Source organism: Tenebrio molitor, chromosome 8 (assembly GCF_963966145.1).
Source record: "Tenebrio molitor chromosome 8, icTenMoli1.1, whole genome shotgun sequence".
NCBI lineage: Eukaryota > Metazoa > Arthropoda > Insecta > Coleoptera > Tenebrionidae > Tenebrio > Tenebrio molitor.
This window is the reverse complement of record NC_091053.1, coordinates 18,568,369-18,591,777: the sequence shown is the minus strand read 5'-3', so window position 1 is coordinate 18,591,777 and position 23,409 is coordinate 18,568,369. Positions and strand designations below refer to the sequence as shown.

The following is a 23,409-nucleotide window of genomic DNA, read 5'->3' as shown; positions in this document are numbered from 1 at the left end:
TTCCGTTGTCTAGGATAATTCTGTTATACAACTTGATTTTTTTTTGTCAGAAATTTATAATTTAAGAGGCATAATGTCCGTGTCGTGCCGATTTTCTTACCGAATATGCCCTTGTGCATTGATTAATATCCGGAAATTTTATTCTCATGCATTTCCATAACGTAATTCGCCCTCGTGTTCCACTCGAGCTAATTAATACGTTTTGGAAATGCATTCGAAAAAAATTCCGAAAATAATCAATGCACTTGGGATATTATAAGCGATTATTTCCTTCATGTGTCTAGCAACCAATTGCGTGACAAATATTGACCAATCAAAACGAGAAAACAAAAAATAACCCGATAAAAGTTCTCTAAAGTGCACATTGTGCAATAATCGGATAAAAAATGTCGGTACCTGATTTTTTTTTAAATAAATTATTTTGAATAAAAAGGATTGGAAATAATGCGTTTGTTTTCTTTCTATTCAGGAAATAATCAGCCGTATACCCCTCGTGCAAAATTTTAATATCGGCAAATTTTTTGCTAATGAACTCAAACATCCATAAATTATTCGGTCAGAAGACCAATTATTATCAAATAAAAGCTCTCGACTTCGTCTCGTGCTCTTATTTGATAATAATTGGTCTTCTGACCTCATTTATGGATGTTTTCGTTCATTAGCAAAAAATTTCCCAAAAAAAAATTTTGCACTTGGGATATAATATGTATGTGAAAATAAATCACTTTCTTTTTCTTTGTTTTGGTTTATTTTTATTTAATTCAGTGGTGCATTTTGTTAAAAGAATTACACTAAATACTTACCCTGCTACTCTAAGAAATGGTTGAAAGAATAACAATAAATACATTCATTTTTAGTGTAGAAATGTGACACTTTATTTGGGTAAAAAATAGTGGAAAAAAGTATGGTCAAAGAATACTGGTACAGCTATTAATTAATTTTTTTATACAACTGACATTAAAAGTGACGTTTTTAGTGGAAGCTATGTTGATTAAAAATTGCTCTTTATAACTTACTGTGTTAAAAGTATTTTTAACACTAGTAAAAAAAAAACTTTTAACACTAGTTATTTTTTATTTATTTATAAATGTTAAAGTGGCTCTATTTGTCAATATCTGCGGGAAATCTGTCGTCGATATCGGCATCGTTAACGTCGTTTTCTTTGCATTCCATATTTACGAATGCAATAATGTGGAATTGAAAGTGTTTTCCAAAACGTAATGAAAACTTTTTTGACGTTTCTAATAAACAAATGTCACTACAAGACTAGCTACCTGATTTTTGCCGCAGAAATTAAAATAAACAACAAAAATACGACTGCGTTTTTTAATGCAATGCAAACCAGTTGTATAAAAAATAGATGTATGATGGACGTGTTAAAAGTGATTTTATTTTGTAAGTGGGGTAGATTGGGAAACGAGTGCAGCGAGTTGACCAACCCCATGAACTCACTTTTAACCATTACATCATAAATAACTATTATAAAACTAAGGGCCAATTTACATAAGCCAAATTAAGTTAATCGTAATCAAATGCGAGATTAACTGAACATGTGATCAGATTGAACCAATCGAAGTTTCGGATTCATGGGTTAATCGAGCATTAAAATTTAATTAATTTAATTCTCTTTGTATAAACTGGCCTTAAATGTCACAGTTTATTTTATTAGTTACTATGTCAACTGTTAACTGACAAATTTATTTTTTATAATCTGCTATTTTTACATGCAGTTAATTTCAAAATTATAGAGTACACCTAATTTTCTACAGTGTGAAATGCACTTACATTTTTTGTCAATGATCAATGTCATTTTGACAAACAAAATGCCTAATCTAACCGAAAACGCGAAAGTGCTCATTCTTTCTAAATTAGAAGAAGGGTGGTCGATTCGGAGGGTAGCCCAGCAATATTATTACATCGCGCAGAGGATAAAACAAACAATATTATGGTGTTCTAAAATATCAGGGACGTGACGTTTTATGTTGTCAAACTTATATACCTAACCTATATAAAAAATATGACGTTTACATTTCAAAAAGGCATCGTTACATGTGGAAAAAACTGTAGTAAATAGTCCTCTTGATTTTTCAGGTGAACTCTATAATTTCGAAATTAACTGTACATATTTTATTTAAAAAAATACAGATGAATCCTGCATAATTCTTTCATTGTGGCGATAAATGTTTACAAATAAACTAAGTAAAGTCGAATTTTCAACCATACTGAAAATCAAGAAATAATCCACAACAACCCAGTCCGAGTCCAGCATCCATAAATCCGATATTATACGAATTTTCACGACACAGAACGAACAGTTATGACTGTTTCAGATCCGAACCGTTTCAAATCCGAACATGATTTTTCTGAAGCTTCTCTTTGCTACACTAGACGGCAGCATATTCTTACCCTCACGGTTGACCGACTAGTTCTACTTAGACAATGCTATTATTCATTTGTATTACAGTACAGTTATGTAACAACTGTAAAAACAAGACGCTACTTGTTTCTGTGTAGATACCGAGTGTTCTAAAAAAAATGCGATGAAGATTTTACAAACGCATTTCGTCTTTTTACTGTTAAATAATTTATGGTCAACTGCTTTTTTTAGAAATTCTTTCCAAATTCTTCCAAACGTCACTATCAGTTGTTGCCCCATTTCGAAAATATAATTCTACCATATCAGATGATCATTAAAGTAAAAACTATTGTATCGCACAAAGAAAACTATGAAAACCTAGGTGACTAGGCCTAAAAAGAACTGTTTTTCTTTTTCAAAAGAAGTCACAACACTGCTTGTTGCCAATAAATGACGTCTATAATTTATTTTACGAGGGTCCAACGCCAAAAGAGCAAGCACCGTGTAGTGACCCAGTTTAAAATTTAAAATTTTTAATTCCCGGTACCGCCACGAGAGCGCGCCAAATGGGAAGGTACTAGCGGCTAGACTAGGAACTAAGGGATGGGGTTGGTACTCTTGGCGAGTTGTGGACGCTGTTGAAAAGCGGAAAGATAGGGGGGAGGAAACGGGCTCGCGCGGGCGGTTGAAGGGGGTAGGTCACTTTTGTTTAGTTTTTCGAAACAAACACACCTTGCGAAGAGCGATCCAAGTTTCTAAAATTTGTAAGTTAAATCCGAACAATTACACTACCGTCCCGGGTTGATATTTGGTGTCCCCGTGAAGAATCCGGCAGTTTCTTTTTTTTATCCACACGGGTAATTATTTATCTCACGTTCGTTGTCCGTGGTTTTTGTTTTTGGGACCAGGACCACGTGGTAAGGGTATGTTGTAGATTTGATTTTGTTGCATGCTGTTTCTTTAAGAAGCGCCCATTTGTTAATTTTAAGCGTTATCCCTAAGTTTCTTCCGGGAGGTTCATTTCTTTTTTTCAATCTTGTAATTTCGGAAATTAGTAGCCGTCGTCCGGACCGCGTGCGTCCATTTTGTTTTTCTTGCGCTAACATTGTTTAACGGCACTCGACCCGCCATATTTTTGTTTAGTATTGCCAGCGAGTATTGTATTCCTGTTTAAAGTGTTTTTATTTTATCGTTATTTAACTTCGCGCTTTGTTCTCTTTTATTTCCTCATTGTTTAATGTTGCGTTTTTGTTTTGCTTATGTTATCCTTGTTTAATGTTGCGTTCTGTTTTGCTTATTTTAGCATTGTTTAATGTTGCGTTTGTTTTGCTGGATTTTCTCATCGTTTAATGTTACGCTTTGTTCGATAGGATTGAACTCGGTTTTTTTTTCTTTCTTGTTGTTGCTAGATTTCGGAAAAGTTAAAGTAAAATGTTGTAAGTGCGCCTCTGTGGGAGCTAGGTGGCAATCAGGAAGTCGTGGGGGTGGTTTAGTCAAATTTCTGTGGAAGCTACGGTTATTTAAAAACCGTTAGCGGGGGCGGACCTAGGTCTTCGCTTATGCGGCGGCGGGATGCTTTCGTGAAGCTTCCGTCGAGGTTATAGAGATTTCGGGGGCTTGTCGGGAAACGGTTGGTTGGGGACGGTGGAGCTAAATATTCGCTTATGCTGTTTAGTGATGCTACTCGTACGACCCCGAAACGCTCTGTCACTCTTGCTTGGTCGGCGAAATAGTCTGACGTTCATTAATACCCCGAATATCTATAAACGTCGCTTGATTTCAAGATGACTCTGATTATTCTTCTGAGTCCCCTCGCGGCCGAAAGTTTGTTACCTCCAGCTCTAGGCTCCCGTTGGCGTACCTTGACCGCGTAGTTTCAAATAACCATTTTTGTTGTCATTAATCTAATTGTGAAATATGAGTAATACCTGGGATACGGTTTTTGAAGAGGGTTTTTCATCCGTCCCTGTCTGTAATAACTGCCTTATAATTTGTTTACTTGTTTAGCAAGCTTTAACTGTCATTTTGTCTGTCATGTGCCCGTTTTTCTGTTATTTTAAATATTGTTGCATTCATCTTGTCATTTATTTTTGTGATGTACTCAACTAGTTAATTTCTTGTACTTCGTTAAACTTAATTTCTGTCCTTTGTATTCGTTTCAATTTCTTCTTCATCAAAGTTATTACAGGCATTTTTAATAAAAGGTATTTTGCGTCCCTCACATGTGTGTTTTATTTGCGGCACTCTTCCAACTGGAACCCTCACCGTTTGCATTCCGAACCTTTTTCCGCCAAAAGAAAGACACAACGTAGGGCTCCTCCGCTTCGATGACGATCACGACCACATTTGTTACCGTTTTGCGCAGGTTCAAATATTTGGCGGAAAAAGTAATGTATTCAAATCATTACAACCGGAACCCTTATCTACAATTTTTTTTTACGCTCGATATTCATGAGTCCTGTTCGAAATTCAAATTTAAAACGCTTACGACAGTACCTACTAATTTCAGTTTTGAGAACTTTCTTTATTCTTAACCTCAAGTTTCATATTTCAGATCTATAGGTACCTACCTACTTCAAAATGCTGTTTGGTCTTACTTTTTATGCAGTCTCCTAACATCATCATTGAAATCAAGAGAACACAGAAAAAACAATATTTTTTAATGGACCATCAAAACCGCCTTTTAATAATTAATGCAGCTGTGCTTGACATAACAGGTTTTATCGATGATAACGTAAAGTGTAAAAAATTTACAATACGTTTATAGGTTGATCATCATTCATCAACTATGAAATTGAATCGTTTTCAATTAGTATTAATTTGTTCGCAATCAATTAGCCGTCACACATTTTTTTTGCTAATTGTATCATTGTAACAATTTTTTTACACAAATCTTTCCAAAGCCTTTGAACAGGTTGACTGTAATATTATTGTGTTCCAAACTTTCGCTTTTCATTCCTATAAGGCATTCACGATCTTTTTGGGACCGAGTTGGCTATGACCATCTATAGTCTATTTTTTCCTGGTAGGCGCGTGCGTGCGCATTTACAAAATCCTGCAACGAAATGCGACTTTCCTATTGGTTACTTTATTTTTCTACTTAGGTACACTAGAGAAATGTGCAATATTGCAGTGTTCTGTACTGTCATGTCAATTACGTCCAAGCTGCCATTTTTGTTTCATCGTGTCTTAGTTTTCCTTTCGTGTTTTGTGTGTATTTTGTGTTGTGTCCGTTTATTTATTAAAAAAACAGTTCTTAGTTCTTAGAGGTTAAGAAGTTTTTATATGTCAACAAGATGTCTTAATTTCGATCACCAAATAAACGGCGTAAGTTGGATTTATGCTAACCTCAAGTAACAGTTTTTTATTAATGCATATTTATAGCAAATTTCTCACAAGCCGGGAAAGAAATGATCGTTAAAGTATTTCGTGGGATCTCCAAGGATTTTGCCGAGTTAACCAAGACGGCTCAAATGGAAAAAACTGCAGATTATACTGGTATTGATTTCTGAGTTTTTTTGTTGTTGTATCACAGCTTAATTACTTTGTGTTGAAGGTTGTGGATTCAGAACCATTCAATGATACTTGGCGGAAGAAAAGAAGTGTGGGCAATTACAGGCACCGAAGAAACCTGATAGGAAATGAATGAACATCAAAAATATCTCATTCGAAAAACAGTGCACTCATTTTTCTCTGCAAACGGAATTCCTACAAGTGATGCTGTGTACAGGGAAGTGCAAAACAATGAAGAAATTCCAAACATCAGTCATTCTAAGCTTTATAATGTTTTACACGAATTAAAATTCAAGTAAGTACATACATTGTTTTCAATTAACTGTAAACATTGAAATCTATGTTTATTTCAAACAGCACAAATAACGAAACAGAAAAAGCCTGTTAATAGAAAGAGAAGACATATCTTGGCGAAGAAGATATTTACGGGAAATAAAAAAAATACGCCAAGAAGGGAGACCTTTTCTCTTGCAAGATATATGGTTATTAGAAATGATTGTAGTCGAAGCAGGCCAGGTCCATGTTATGAAATTTTTGCCGCTTTCATGTGAACTGACAATTATTGTCGATGTCACTGTAAATTTTTTTTAGGTGAAAAGTGCGGTGTTGATTTTTTTTTTTTTTTTTTTAATTAACGATTGAATCCAAAAGTATCGAGTTGTTTTGTACCCAATTTAACTCCTGTGTGTATAAAATAAAAATAAAAAATGTACATATAATATTTGTTATCAATTTTTCCACGAATTGATTCATAAACTTTTTTGTTTACATTTTACAAATTATACAAAAATTAAATCATAAACATGAGTTTTAATCTGCAACCACAAATACGGATCCCCCTAGATAATATGCAACCAAAAATACTGACAATTCCTGCATCCTGCTAAAAATCTTAGCTATGTGATTCTATTTACCTTTCGGAGATGCGCACGCACGCGCCTACCAGGAAAAAATAGACTTTAGTGATTTTGTTGGCAGTACATCGGTGATAACTAAATTCCCTAAAGGAAATTGACACTTTTTGTGCTAGGTTAGGTTGCTTTCAGTTTAGGGTTATATTTTCTGAATGGGTACATTGTTGCCGGATCTGGCAATGCGGTGGCAAGAAAATGTCGAACAGACACTGACAGAAAAAAAATTGCATCCATTGCATCACTGAGTCAGTTAGTCCAACATGAAAAGAAAAAATCATAGCCAACTCGGTCCCAAAAAGATCGTGAATGCCTAATATACAACTCTCTGTCATTTTATTGAAGTTGGTGTCAGGATTGTTTCCATTCTGTATTTGTTACGGGTTACACAATTTCAAATTCTTGGTCCTGATAATAAGGTACCTGATCCAAATAAAGCCCACCTAATTTTTGTTTTCAAATATCGGTTAGTAAAAACAAGAAAGAACTTTGGATGCGGGTTGTAAATTAAAGTTTATTGTTTTCTTAACATAACAGCATAAAACATATAAATAAAAAAAATTATCACAAAGAAGTTATTCCTTTTCAAAAAAAACATTGTTTGTGGGCCTTATTGCGTACGATGTACTTAATAAGGCCCACCCATTAAATTCTCGATAAAAGTTAATAAAACACCATTTTCTTCTAGAATACTTAAATAAAAACAACTTTCACTTGCATGAACTACACAAATAATTCAAATCATTATCATTTATTAGGCCTATACAAGTTTCGTGGTACCAAACGGAACAATTCTTGCACATACGCATACTTATCATTTCACAGGTGTCACATCAGAGACAATACCAACTTCCCTTATTTGGTTTTCTGCCAAAATAATAATTCAAGAATAAAGCTCACTACTGTTTTAATAAGGCCTACTCCTTTGCCGGGCCTTATTAAAACCAGCTCACATTAAAGGGTATGAGATATGATACGAAAAGAAGCTAAAAGCAGAATGAAATAAATGCATGCAATGAAAAAGAACTTTCCAAGGAATACTGCAATGCTATTTTCAAACAGAAATTGGTGGTAAATACCTTAAAATCTTACACTTACTTTCCCTCTTTTTAACAACACTGGTGGGTGAACTTTGTAATGTTATTTTACCGCGAAATTTGAACATATCTGGTACGGTCATTTGTACGAATTTTATGCAATCATGCTAAACGAACCCCTTATGTCGTATATTTGGAGATTTCTATAACTAAGTCAATATCATTAGTGGGCCTTATTTGGAACAGGTACCTTATCTACAAAAGGAAAATGAAGTATAAAAAGCAGGTCCACATCATGAGCTGATTGCTCGCCAGGTGTTCGAGAAGATATTTTTTTCTGCTTCAAAAATTCCCATTTGCTGTTACAGTTCTCATCAGTTTCTTGTCCACTTCTCTTTTTCTTTGCTTTCTCAGTGCCTTATTTAAGTGCGTTCTGAAATTCAAAGTTTTTTTTATTTATTCCTGTGTCAAATTGTCCTGCCAAATTTTCAAGCGCGACCGTTTTCGCTTTCTGTTTTTACGTCTTGTGTTCTCCAAAGCTGGGTTTATTAACGACAAAGGCTATGATTTTAACTACCTGTTTTGCTGCACGGTGACTGTTTAAACATTTAGAGACAAGTTTAGCACCCAGATGACTACTGATGATTGTTGTTGCCTCTGGTTTATAAAGGTAGCAACAAGGGGTGCGTATCCAAATATCTCTTTCCGAATGCGTTCTTATATTGTTTACGCGTAAATCACAAAGTTTGTGGTTTAATTATGACCTACTGAACTAATTAACAAGTAGGTAACTCTAAATATATCCGTAAATTTATTTATTACTAGCTTTTTGTTACGGTTTTCAACATTGTAAACCCTGAAATTTCTTTCTTTCTACGTTAACTGTGAAAAGTCAGTTTTCAAATCTTCGTAGGCAACTTGTGAGGATATCGTGGACCCCATGGGGTCCGCGGATCACTGATTTGCGACCACTGTTTTAGAATATAAAGCAATTAAATTGAAAACTCACTTCTGACGTTTAGGATCACATTGAAAAAACATATAAAAGACATGAGGTGACATGCCCAGCTAGCTAACCTTTGGTATGTACAGTTGATTTTTTTTTATAAACAATTGTCAAAACGTTGTCAATTTGGTATGAGCCAAACGGTGATTTTCATGATAATACGATTGGTCACACTGAGTGTCAACATTTTTTTTAATGTAATTGAACCTGCGCCCTGACGAGCGAGAGTTTATTTCAAATCTGAAAAAGACACGGGACGTGAAGTGAACATAACCTGAACTATGATTTGGGATAAAATTGTTATACAGCTGGTCCATATGCACACATTTTAGAATGGTACAGTGTGATTTTTTTTACATAATTTTGACACTGACAATAAGTAATTGTTCATAAAAAATTCACTTTATATTCATTTAGCAGTTATAAATCATACCATAACACGTGTGGAAAGTGAAATGGACAATATTATTATCAACAGCATTGTTTAATAAAACATGTGATAGGTACTATTGGGAGCATGAAATTTCGGGCAGCAATTTATATGTCATTTAAAAAACCCAATGTAGTGTAAGCTTTATTGTCATAAATGTCACATCCAAGGACTTGCAACTTTTCAGGATTGATGAATGCAATTTGTCAGAATGATATGTGAGAATAGTTGTATATTATGAGGTTATTAATACGTCTAGCACCTAAAGCCTATTTCACATCTTATATCCGTCTAATTTCAAGCCTGCCCGAAATTCCGTGCCCCCAATAGTACTGAAGAATATTGTTTTTTATTATTGTTCATCCACATACAGTTGTGGACAAAATAAAGTGGGACAAGTCTTGATGCAGATTTTCGCTAAATTTTAGTTGATTGCAACCGGCTCTAAATCTGAAGTTTTAAATATGTCAAAAAAGTCATAAGACTATCATGGTACGGTCGGTGGACAAATAAAACTGGGACACTTAAAATTTAATCTATGTAAATCAGACCATTGAATTGTCAATATATTTGTCAGTGTCTATACAATATGTCATACCAAAGTTAACCTATTTGTGATAAAGCCGTAATTAAACGATGCAAATTTGTAAATTTTGACTTATGTGATTGTTATTTTTGTCCCAGTTTTATTTATCCATCGACTGTACGTATTAGTGATGTAAGTAGTTAAAGAGGGGATGTCTGAAAAAAATCAACATAAAGTTGCACTAGGTGAGGATTAAAAGGGCCAATACTGGTAAGAAAAAACTGAATTAATATGATAAAATTATGCAACACAAAATACACTATAAACTATAAATATTTTAATAGTAACCGTAGAAAGAGGAAAATTTCAGGCAGACTTACTATCGGATAGCAAAAAAAAATTGGTACAGTATGTTACTGTAGACACTTCCAAACTGAATGAGTTTTGGAAGTGTCTTTAGTAACATACTGTACTATGGCGGACAATAAATTTAGGCCGGCAAATTTCTGACATTTCAAAACTCAATGCAAGTGACCATTTATTGTCATTATGACTGATGTGTCAGTTTGTCAAACTGAAGGTTTTCAAGCTGTTTGGCGTTTCCTTCGCCCTTTTCGTAACTTACAGATCATGACGCACTAGCATAACTGATTTGTAGTAGCACTTCTCTCTGGTGCACGCGTCTTTTCCCAATTTTAATTTTGATTATCGCTGTCACGATGACAAGAATGACAAAAATCGAAAATGGGGTTAGTTGAACATAATGCCAGCTTCACATTTTGATGTCAAGCCAATGAGAGGCCGGCCTAAATTTATTGTCCACCATAGTACCAGTTTTTTTGCTATCCGATAGTATTTTAAAATTTTAATTCCGCAACTGTACATTGTACATTGTCTCATTTTATTTTGTCCACAACTGTATTTATTTGGCACATATTTGTATTTAGTATTTTTATCACGTCATATTTAACGTAAACTGTTAAGTAGGTACCTAAAACATATATTTTTTCAGGTTCATCGCCTACACACAGTAAAAGAAAGCGCCAATCCCCAATTCCTCTTACCAGAAATGCAACCATCGAAGTACAATTTCCAAATTTAATTTTTAATTCCAGTTATTACCAAAAACACAAAGCTACCTTCACGAATACGGGATATAACAGTACATAGTTACGTAATTTGAAAATTTACAATTCACTCATTCAGCAAGTTTCAGTTGAAATTAATTTTTTATACAGCTCTCCCAAGCCGACTATTTCCGGAGGTGGATTACGAACTGAATACGTTTTGAATAACCTTCACTTCCATTGGAATTCGGAACACACTGTAAATGGACACAGGTAAATCGATTCTACAGCGTGATCAAAAAGGACTGTTTGAGTTGGCAGTACTGATTTTTACTTTTAAATGGTATAACTGGAGTAACTTCCGGTTGTTGACGACTTCACACTGACAGTTGACAGTTCAAGTTGTTTCTTTAAATACAACATAACCTCCAATTTTGTTGCTGTTGATTTTACGTCAAATATCTGTCAAAAGACGTAGCTATCCGGTTCAGTATTGCAAACAGTCGAATAACAAATTGCTCTTAATTGTGTTGCCAAATCAAACAGTCCTGTTTGATCACCTGGTATTTTAGAACGTTCATTGATTCTGAAAAAACAGATTCCCATTGGAGGGCCACTTTGTTCATTACGCAAAAAAATATGGGAGTCTCAAAAATGCTGTAAAATTTCAAGACGGACTTGCTGTATTTTCTATACTTTATAATGTAAGTTCTACCTAGATTCTATTGGCACTAGATTTAGTCATCAGAAAAAGGTTTTCACAAAGTATCAAAGTAAAGTTTTTGAACAGGTGGCAACGACAAATATGTCTTTGAAACCAACTGCAGATTTCACCTCGACTTTCCACCTTCATTTAGTCAAAATTACTTTTCTTCACTGTACCATCGGAACCACCGAAATGTGAACGCCAAATTTTCCTAGTGTGTGTTGAAACATCAATCATAGGTGTGCGTTAATGTGTCAGATTTGTGACATATTTTCACAAACATAATTTGTCAACAGATTTAATTTATTTTTAAACGATATACATGCCACGACACTTGACCGATACGGAAAAAGCGAGGGCTGTTGCCAAACTCGGGGAAACTTGTAATTATTGTAATAGAACGTTATAGGTAATAGAAATCTTTTCTTATCTCTCATACATATAGTACGCCACTGAACAAAGTTTTATTTAATCTAGATAAAAACAGAAGGCGTTTCTATGACACCAGAAATTCGTTCACATTTCGATGGCGCCGATAGTACCTACTGCAAAATTAACAACAAAATTAAATTTCTTATCACATATTCCATAAATTAGTCCTTTCATTTTTATTTCTAAAAATATCAGAGTGGTGTCTAAGTTTACAAACTAGGAAAAAAAACAACTGACACTAACAAGGATAAAATATGTTTGAATATGTTGATGGCTTAATTTTTAAAATGATTGTTATGTCTACATTTTAGTTAACATCGAAGCCTAATCCAGTTTTTCATGACTTGGTGAAAAGTATCCCAGCAATTGCTGTCAACAGAAATCGACCCGTCACTTTAGAAAAACGTGTCGCTGTTTATGATTTCTTACCAACGAACACCCAAAAATTTTATCGTTATAGGGGATCATTGACGATTCCAAACTATGATGAAGTTGTTATTTGGACAATATTTTCGGTGCAGTCTTATCTGTCAAAGTCACAAGTGAGTACTTATTGGTGGGTGTCTGTGCAGTTCTAAAATCTGGTTGAAATATTTTGATTTGTAGTTCCTAAAGTTAACTCAAATTTATTCTGCAAGCAATACACTTATCACGGCGAATAACAGAGAACTACAAAAGTTGAATCAAAGATCTGTATTTTATAAAACAGAATAAAACAATTATATGAAACACATTGCTTCAGTTTGTAATTCATGTTTTTCAATAATAATTATCTCACTGTTTAAGAGTACAGTCAGGGCCACGGAATTTCGTCATTCGTTGTCATTCAACTGACATTACCTGTACAATAGGTTTTATATATTTCTAACCCCACATTGGAATTTTTGACATGGATGTCATGTGGCATTTTGATTTTTATTGTGCGTGACAGAACTTCTGTCACAAAAATTTTGAATGTCAGTCATAGTGACAATAAAGCTTAGGCTACACAAGTTTACTAAATTACATGAGCATAAAAATTTGTTTTGTTGGTGTGGTATAGTCGAACTATTATTTTATACTACCATTACTTTATCGAAATCGTAAATGGTCAAAAGTGTCAATTAATTTTTACGAGTCGGAGAAGAATATAATTTTGAAGACGATAATCTCATTTTCTATAGGTAAAAACTGTGAAAGAGTATAATTTATGATACGACTTTTATAAGAAGCATCTTGTACCACGCACAGGTTTAGGGAACGACGAGCTTGCGAGGAACGTTTTTACTGAAATTTTTCATATTTTCCGGTGTAAAAACCAATTTAGAGGAAAGTTGCCGTCTTAAAATTTCTATTTAAGTAATTGTTGCCTCATTTTAATCGGAAATGAACAAGTTCGACGACGAAATTCCGATTTGGAACGTTTTTACTGTGATTTTTCATATTTGCCCCTGTAAGAACCAATTTAGAGGAAGTTGGCGACTTAAAACGACGATTTCTGAAATTGTTGAGTAAACGAGATATGTCCTTGTACCGGGTGTCCCATCACTTGTGTCCCGTAGGAAAATGACTTTAAAACTAAATTATATTTATATGAAGGTATTATAGATGCATAAATACTGTTCACCGCCACAAAAATTGGGTATTACTTTTTTGTTAAAATTAATTACCTAGGTACAGCAGGCAAAAAACTATCACTTTAAAAATTAAATTTTGTTCAATGCAGTTCAAATTTAGTATACGTTTTGAAAAAATGGTAGAGCAATAAAATCCGTGATTAGAATTTAATTAAAATGTTTTGATGTAAAGATATTTGGTTAAATTAATTTGGGCCGTTCTACTTTATGAAAATTTATTGCAGACGAAGATTTATGAGTGGTTCCAGTGTGTTTGACGTCGTAACACAGGCAGGTACCGCTGGAACCCTCTTGAATGGTCTTCGTACCATAAATTGCGGACAAGAATAATACCCACAAACTTAACTTTGTCTTCCATAAATTTTTATAAAGTAGAAGGACCCAAATTAAGTTAACCAAATATCTTTACATCAAAACATTTTAATTAAATTCTAATTACGGATTTTATTTCTCTATAACTATTTCATAATGTATACTAAATTTGAACTGCATCGAACAAAATTTAATTTTTAAAGTGATAGTTTTTTGCTTGCTGTACCTAGGTAATTAATTTTAACAAAAAAGTAATACCCAATTTTTGTGGCGGTGAACAGTATTTATGCATCTATAATACCTTCATATAAATATAATTTAGTTTTAAAGTCATTTTCCTACGGAACACAAGTGATGGGACACCCGGTATTTTCGTAAGGAATTCTGACTTAAGCCCTAAATAAACCGAACAAAGACCCTACTTAAAGATATTTATTGTCATATTGTGCCTGTCAATCACTATACGGTCTCCGACAAATATTTTTAGTACTATACCACTACTACCCCAGGTAATTTTTTTCTCCGAGACCCACTAGTGATTGACAGGTACAATATCACAATAAATTTCTTTGTTCGGTTTATTTATGACTTAAGTCAGAATTCCTTACGAAGATGCAAGTAAAGTTTGTCTAAACATAAGTGAATTTTATGGTTTTATCATCTAAAGTACTTTATGAGGGATTTTAGGGTTGTTAACGACAAATCCATCACAACAGAATATTTAGCTACCTTGTCGTAAATTTTGCAACGCGTGCCTGTCTTTGTTAAACGAAAAGCTGCAGATTTGGTTATTGCCACTTTTACAACATCCCTCATAAAGTATAGTCCTACAGAAACTCTAGTGGAATTCGGCTTTGGTTGTAAATTTAACAACAACAACCGAAGAATAAGATTTTATTATCAAGTAATAACCGTTGTCATAAATACAACTACCACTACCTGTAACATCCCTGCCTCAAGCTAACATTGCGAACCCCAAACTGACAACCCTCATTAGCATTTATCAGTAGGATTATTGCTGCAGCATAAAATTCTATTTTTCAAGTGACAAACATAAATTTACAACCAAAGCCGAATTCCACTAGAGTTTCTGTAGGACTATACTTTAGTTGTTAAAACCGTAAAATTCACTTATGTTTAGACAAACTTTAAGTATAGTCCGACAGAAACTCTAGTGGAATTCGGCTTTGGTTGTAAATTTAACAACAACCGAAGAATAAGATTTTATTATCAAGTAATAACCGTTGTCATAAATACAACTACCATTGCGAACCCCAAACTGACAACCCTCATTAGCATTTATCAGTAGGATTATTGCTGCAGCATAAAATTCTATTTTTCAAGTGACAAACGTAAATTTACAACCAAAGTCGAATTCCACTAGAGTTTCTGTAGGACTATACTATAAAGTGCGTCTATCGATATTTTGAAACGACTTTTTAAACACGTTAACATTTTGGGTCATTTATGATGGTCTCATTACTAGGGGATTATTTACCTACCCTGTAACAAAAACTCTCGATGGTAGTACCTGCGGATTATTGAGGATCGGTTACTCACCACATTTACGACAATCTTTGTTAGCGGGCAATAAACCACTGAAGGAATCAAAAGGTCGTTTTAAAATATCGATAGACTCACTTTATACACTATGTCTTCTATTTTGCTCCTTTTTATACCCGTTTTAAATGAACAATCGCAGTTTTAAAATTTGGGGAATTTTATAGTGGTTGGTAACATAAATGTTACAGTGGAACATTTGAAAGTTCAATTTGAAGTTATTGTTATAAAAAAACTCAATTTCATATAAATGTGCATCTAAGCAAGCCATGAAAATGTGATTTTCTGTTGGTATTAAAGCTAAAGCTAGTGACTTTGACTTTCAAAGTTGCTTGCTCTGCGCGAACCCGATTTGACTAATTTTTCATTTTTTGTCCATTTTAACATTGCTGATTTCAAAAGCAATGTTACGTCTTTTTACTGATTAAATTAAAGTAATGCTTATTTGTTTTTGTCTTCGTATTTTTACCAAGTAAAGATTTATTGGACATGACCTTCATAAATGTGACTAATGTAACTAAATTAAAGATGCTTTTACACATGCACAGCTCACTTGATGAACATTTATATGAAATCAACTATACAGGGTGGTCCAACACTTACCATTTTTGCGATTACGCGGTTTCTAATTATCGAAAAAATTTTACGCTTGGCTAGGAAGAGACACACATTATGGAGCTATAAGCCTGTCCCATTATTTTATTTGTTATCAATTGAGTTTCGCGTCAAGAGGCGATAAAGTGAAATTAATCAAAATTCAAAAACATTTTTTTAATCTAAATAGGTTCAAACTAATACAGAAAACAGAAATCTGAAAATAAAAAAAATTAAAACGCATCACATTGCCGATTTATTTGCAATTAAAGAAGGTGCCGCAAAACTGACAGGAATTTATGACGCAGTTACACTAAGTGCCTAATCACAAACCAAACCAGAAGTAAGATTTACAATACCCCATCGCCAAACTGCAGGTACTTACCCTGTCAGGGCCGAACTCGACTATTTTACGCCTAGCAATTTCGGCAAACATTCTGAAGAAATTTTCACTTGTAATATCCCTAGTGCATTGATTATTTCCGGAAATTTTTTCGAATGCATTTCTAAAACGTATTAATTAGCCCGAGTGGAACACGAGGGCTAATTACGTTTTGGAAATGCATGAGAATAAAATTTGCGGATATTAATCAATGCACGAGGGCTTATTCGGTAAGAAAATCGTAACGATACGGACATTATGCTTCTTAAATTATAAATTTTTAAATCGTACGACACTCATTAAAGACCAATAGAAAAATTAGTTCACGAGCCATAACCAAGACAACAACAAAATAAATGATTTTGATTGGCTGAAAAAATTTCCACTTACTAATTTCATGTTGGGTTAGCTAGGTGCAAAAAATTTCCAGGAAATCTCAATATTGTTATAGAAACGACACCGAATTCTGTTTTTCTATTGGCTATTTTTAAGTGTCGCGCGATTTTCAATAGTAATACAACGAGTGGGTACGAAATTGCCGGAAATTTTCGATCTCAGATACGAGTATTTGTTTCGGCGACAATTTTCACGAGTGAGCGAAGCGAACAAGTGAAAATTGTCTTAAGAAACAAATACGAGTGGTCTGAGGAGAAAATTTCCGGCAATTTCGTACCCACGAGTTTGTATTCAGCATGACAATTCACCGAGCGAAGATTGAAAAATTCAATAAAGTAGAAAATAAAATATCCTAGTGGAAACATTTTGTTGGAAATTTTTGGTGGCAATTTTCACTAGTGAAAATTTCCGGCGGCAATTCTCACTAGTGAAAATTTCCGCGGCAATTTTTTTAAAACAAACGTGATTGGTCCGTACTGATCAATTTCGTAAATCTGATTGGTCGAGAGAATGCGAGTTGAATTGTCAAATAAATTACGAAATGAAGTTGAAATTATTCAATATTCAGTTTTCTAAAAGATCTATTTTTCATTTAAAGAAAAATCCTTTACTTGCTGCGAATCGTTTCTATCATAAACTGGAATTTCACCAGTACTGACCTGAAAAATGGTTTCGGGGGAGCCGACAACTCTGCGTCAACAAGATTTATTGGGGGGCCATCACATTACGAGCTGTCCTATTCAGCTCTACCATAAACGGTACTTGATATTTGATCGCAATTTTCACTATTACCTAATTATAATTCAAAGTCGGAAGTGGATCAATCAAAAAGGTGAGGAGTTCTGTAACTAGTAGAGAAAAAAAAAGCTTTCAATATTTGGACCAATTTGATATTAAATCGCTAAAAAGTTAGCTCCATCACAAAAGTTTAATTGAAAAAAATTGATCATGCTCAATCATAGAATATTAATTGTAGATTGTGCCTACCGAGTTTCAGAATTTTTGGACAATTATTAAACATGTAATCGCAAAAATGGTAAGTGTTGGACCACCCCATATACAGGGTGGACCATCGTATAGCATTTTCCCAATAAACCATATTTATAATCATCCTAGAAATTTGAATTTTGCGGTCAGTGATCTACACTAAAAGTACTACAACATGGATTTTTTATTTTTTCAAACAGACGCTGCAAATGGCGTCAGGACGCTAAAACATGAAAAAATTAGAATTATTAATTTTTTTTTATCGACTCCCTGGATTGAAAATACCACAGAGAACTCATTTCTGATATTAAAAATTATGAAGGAAGCCTTCATTTCAAATTAATTGACGTAATAATTTTTGGTACCAAAATGTGAGTAATTTATGACGACGACCCTCGATGGGTCGTCGTCACAATGACAATGGTCACTTACCGCAAACAACCAGCTGTAAATCATAACTAGCGGTGCGGTCCTGGATTTGTAAGCTATTGGAGACCCTTGTAAATCAAACTTTACCACCGTTTGATCATTTCCATCATTTTAAAATACTACCATAAATATGCTACTACTTTGCTCGTAGATGTTAAATGTCAATTTATTCAGTTATTATCCTGATTTAAATGCCAAATTTTGTATAATCATAATCGACATTGCCCTGTGGATGAGATTGTAAGAAAAAAGTCCGGATTGCTTTATTACGTACTTTGATAATAAAATGCTATCAAAATCAACTTTCACATCAATTTTGTTTTCTAAAAAATAATTATGCCATGTTGTAGTATCAAAATTGAAGATCATTTCCTCCAATTTTCATTTTTTTTGACCATTTTAAATAGGTTAAATTTAAAAAATGCCATACGATGGTCCACTCTGTATTGTTTGTTTACCATGATTGGATGTTTGGCATTTGATGTTTGACATCGAAAGTTACCAACCTTTAAAATGTAAATTGTACTATACAGCACTCAAATCAGCTGTTAACGCACTCTTCTAAGTGCTGTGTATAGTGGCGGCCGGGGAAAATGAGAATGACTTAAATCACTCTGGGCTGTATTCAAATAAAACTGTAATGGTTATCATTATAAAGATTTACGATAGGGCCAAATTTTTGCCTGTCACCACCTGCAAACAAAACCCTTCTTAAATCGTTCCTTCTAAGAACACAGGTATTCAAAGAAATCGGTCCCTGTCGTAAATCTTTATAATGATTACCATTACAGATTTATTTAAATACAGCCCAAAGTAATTTAAGTCATTCCCATTTTCCCCGGCCGCCACTATAATAGCTTTGTTATTATTAATAACGCCAAATAGGAAAATAATTTGCATTCTTTCCACCCCATTAGCCGACGTAATGTATTTCGATTTCGAATTTCGAATTCGAAAGCGCGCCATAATAGTGCTTTCGAGGGCACTGCTGCGGATGAGGAACTCGACGACACTCCCCACTTGAAGTCACGAACACACCCGAAGCGGCGACAAACTATCCCTTCCCCTTGCGCTTTCGCTCGATCACTCGTCTCGTTTTCGTTTCGTTTTTTGTTTAGTCAGTAGTTTGTCCACCACGATGGTTCGCGTTTGTGTGGTTGTTAAGACCTGAAAAAGAAGCATTATCTGCTCTTAGAATACAAGGTAAGTACTTTTTTGTTTATTTGTAAATCATTTTCTTACTTCCATCTACATTTATAACAGTTTTATTGTATTAACAAGAAACATTAGAAACTGTTTCATCGGACAATTGAATCAGACACCACGTGTTCATACAAAATTTTATTACTGTGTTGCTGGGTAACGGGGTCTCGCTTGCATTTTATGTATGGTTTTACACACCCTTCAGTGTCTTGCGATTGTAAGGATGTGCTCTTGACCTTACTTGAAATTTATAATGAATAATGGGTCGGAAACAGAAAGTTTACCTGAAGCGTTTGGTTATTCATTACAGTCTTTAATGAAAGTACCACAGTGGCGTACCCGTGTGCAGTGTCGCCAATTAATCTATTTCTAGATTTTGTTTTAATGTTATTTACTTTGCTGAAGAGACTTTGACAACTGGCACAAGAGTGAGGTAATGCTACAATATTCAAAACAAATGCGGCCAGATTTTCAAATACTGCAAAATTTGCTTAATTTTTCATTATATAGTTTTATCAAAATACATCAGGTTTATCCTACACATTAATTTCATTGGGAGGAGTAAAGACAATCTGGCAATAACCTCCACTTATCATCTATTAATTGCTGATCGCCTGCCTTATATGTATGTAACTATTTTTCATAACTGTTAAAATCAATGAAAGAATAACTTCCATAAAATTGGCGCAACACGGAACTCACGAAAACAGTTTTTCACAACAAAATGTGGATCAACAATATTCCAAACAAAAGAGGTTATGTTGTTAGGCGTTGCGTGTTTGTGATTGGTTTAGTTGATTTTAATTTAATTTGTGATACCAACACAATCCATTTAGCATGAATTTTCCCAGAAGTTTACCCCAAGCAATTTTACGTTTTTTCGTCAATTGAAATCTAAATAACAGGTTTAAAAAAAGTCAAAAAGAAGACAAGTTTTAGTTATTAATATTCAGAAAGTATTTTAAAAATAGATTAAAAAAAACTTTCAATGCAAACATTACATTTTGCTCACTAGTGAGAAAATGTTGATTCCTCGCTTGTGATTCAATTGCTATCTATTTTTGCTCACTATTTTCAGTGAAATTTAGTGATCATGGAAAAAAATATTTAATAAATTAGAATGTTGAATTTCAACTTCACTGATTTCGTTCTGAATAGTTACACCAAAATAAGGACAGTTCTTAGTAGACTTTTAATGCCCGACTGCTGCATAAATGTAACGAATGACAGTGTTACGTTTCTTCTTTTGGGTTCTTTTTCTTTTCCGATTCAATGGAGTAGATATTGTCTTTTACTATTATTCACTTTATTTGACACTAATACATTTGTCTTGACTATTGCTAACTACTTCGCTACTTCTGTACTTCTTCTTGTCTGGTTGTCTGTTTTTAATGGATGAGGTGCGTATTTATACAAAAAAAAAGTGATTGTTGGAATGTGGTGAACGGTGAAACATAATGGTGTTTTAAAATGCAGTTAATGATCCTGACCTTACGCTAACTTACTTAAGTTACAATTTTTCCATAACAAAAGACAAGTTTCATAATTATTATCCCAGGACATGATTCTTTAAATTGTGTCTACCCATCATTAAATTGCATCCATCAGAAGCAAATCCAATAATGTTTCCAATGGGAATATGCATTTCTGGACGTAAAACTGCTAATAATTAAATTATATAAATGTTCTGCTGTTCCTTGGGAATCATGTTTTTAATATAGGGAAACCAGTTGTCATAAAGATGACTGAATTTTTTATTTGTTTTGTCAAAATAGCGACCAACGATACATACAGGCTGTTCCAAAAATGGCGTACTAACTACTTACTACCGTATCCAGGATGTTTAAATGTACACGAAAAAAATATGGAAAAAATTTTTCTGACAAAAAAATAAATTATTATTATTTTTATTATTAACAGTAATACAATGTAAACAAAGATGTACTCCTACATCATTACCTTGCAATGTTACCGTAGTGGATTTAAAATATTTTATCTTACAGGTGGAGTTTTTGAGCTACCTTAGACGATTGTTTTCGGTGACAGAAGTCAAATTTTAATCACAATTGAGATAAAGTACTCACTAGTGAGTTAATTTGACAGTTGCCATTTAACTTGACATAAATTACTCACAAGTGACTAAATTTGACAGCTGTCATTTTACTTGAATGAAACTGCATTTCTTGGATTTTTTGCAATAGTTGCACCTGTAAGATAAAACGTCGTATATCACACGTGATCGAAATGCCATTATGAAACTCGTGAGAAGTGTCCCACTCGTGCGCAAGCGCACTCGACGGTCAAAATTCTCACTCTTGTATAATGATGCATTTCTATCACTTATAATATAATATACTATTTTTCGATTTCCAAAGCTTCTAAATTCACTATTGTGCAGGATTAGATATTGGTAGTGAGTAATCTTATACTTTGTGATAATATGTACGATTAGAGGTAGCTGTTATGACAATTTAATACATATATTTCAAAATAATTTTCCTGTAAAGTGCCACTTTCAAGGACCGCCAAATCAGCAATTAAGTCCAATAGAATTTTTTAAACATTTTTCTGACGTTTACGGTAGTCTCTTCTACACCGCAGTGCACCGTTAGTACGCCATTTTTGGGACACCCTGTATATAATTAAATTCGGACTAAACCGAATAGGGTAAAAAAACATTTATTCAAAACGACGAGCTCTCTAATACAACGTACTAATAAGAACTGACACTTATGTACCCTAAAAACGTACACATTTGGTAAATAAACTGGCATGATGCAGATGGCATTTGATGGATAGACTAAACATGTAAATACTTCGGAAAATAACACATGTGTGGTGATCGCGTAGGCATCTGTCCGTCTGTGAGGGTGGTCACGTAGACGACATAATTCCTCCCCTCTGTAAGTCAAAGGGTCCTCACTTTCTTGTAAGGATGTGAAGTTGTCTTCTTCATTGGATGACTTCGTAAGAACCTGGTTAAACTGAGTTAAATAATTCCGAATAGGTAGGTTACGATTAAAATGGTGATTATCATTATCCATAGGATGGACGTTGCGGATGCATGGATCAGATGTATCGCAGGATTGATCTTGTGGGATTTCAGGTCTTCGGCTTCTTCGTGAAGTTTCGAGAAATTTTCTAAATGTTCCTTGTTCAAGTCTTACTGACCTATTCGTTTCGAAGTGGCTTATGAAGCTTCTACTGGTGCTTTGTAGGTGTAGTTGTTGTCCAGTTTCATCTGGTCAATTATTATTCTGCACTAATTTTCATCTGCACGCTTCCGTGTACGGTTTTTTGCTTGATTTCTTCTTTGCAAAGTTTTATAATTTTCGAAGGTCTGTGTATTGAAACTAATATTTTGTTGTTCCTGAATTTCTGAAATAAATTATGTATACATAATGACTGGTATTATGTCATGGGTATTTTCAACATACTTAACTGGATATTAATATCTCATTATAACTAGCGGAACAAGTCGCCAGTGCTTATTGTTAATGATTTATTAATGTGAAAAACGAAATGGACTCTAATTTGTGCTGGTCTAGAGTGATTACCTTGAGTGCAAAGTATGTACAACAATGTGAGTGAAAGTTCCAGATTCTTTCTTTACAAAAATAGGTAATTCTTACTGAGTAACATTAAATGACCTACAAAGAATTTCGGTTCATTAGCCGATAATGAATCTACAATATTATCAAAAGAAAACGAAGATCCTCTTTTTCTTTCATTCAGGAAACTCCGACCATTTTTTTTCCTCCTAAATTTAGTAACGTTCGGGCAACATAATAATCAATAATAATTTGAATTAATCTTCGTTCAATTGGAAAATCAAAGCAATTATTGTTACCAATATATCTTTTATGTTTCGACCGAAAACACTTTTAAAAAAATAATAACTTTATTTAAACACAAGTTACAAAATTAGATATGATTACGACAGTGA

General features: G+C 33.9%; 1 protein-coding gene and 2 long non-coding RNA genes across 3 annotated transcripts in view; all 3 read left to right on the top strand.

Annotated features, from left to right (window-relative positions):
- The first annotated feature begins 5,520 nt into the window (after nucleotides 1–5,520).
- LOC138137133 (uncharacterized) lies at nucleotides 5,521–6,766 on the top strand. Its single transcript, XR_011161564.1, has 4 exons — nucleotides 5,521–5,683; nucleotides 5,741–5,854; nucleotides 5,913–6,164; nucleotides 6,227–6,766. It is a non-coding gene; the product is annotated as an uncharacterized lncRNA (long non-coding RNA).
- Nucleotides 6,767–8,060: 1,294 nt separating this feature from the next.
- LOC138136553 (carbonic anhydrase 4-like) lies at nucleotides 8,061–12,772 on the top strand. Its single transcript, XM_069055775.1, has 6 exons — nucleotides 8,061–8,500; nucleotides 10,792–10,941; nucleotides 10,996–11,119; nucleotides 11,445–11,550; nucleotides 12,296–12,526; nucleotides 12,591–12,772. Exons 1-6 carry the CDS (start codon nucleotides 8,449–8,451, stop codon nucleotides 12,696–12,698), a joined length of 771 nt encoding a protein of 256 aa, XP_068911876.1. The 5' UTR covers nucleotides 8,061–8,448; the 3' UTR covers nucleotides 12,699–12,772.
- A 6,501-nt stretch (nucleotides 12,773–19,273) lies between these two features.
- The window catches only part of LOC138136725 (uncharacterized), a 42,191-nt gene continuing 38,055 nt past the window's right edge, over nucleotides 19,274–23,409 (top strand). Inside the window, exon 1 of the long non-coding RNA XR_011161407.1 lies at nucleotides 19,274–19,463. This is a non-coding gene — a long non-coding RNA (uncharacterized lncRNA). The remainder of the gene's footprint in view (nucleotides 19,464–23,409) is intronic.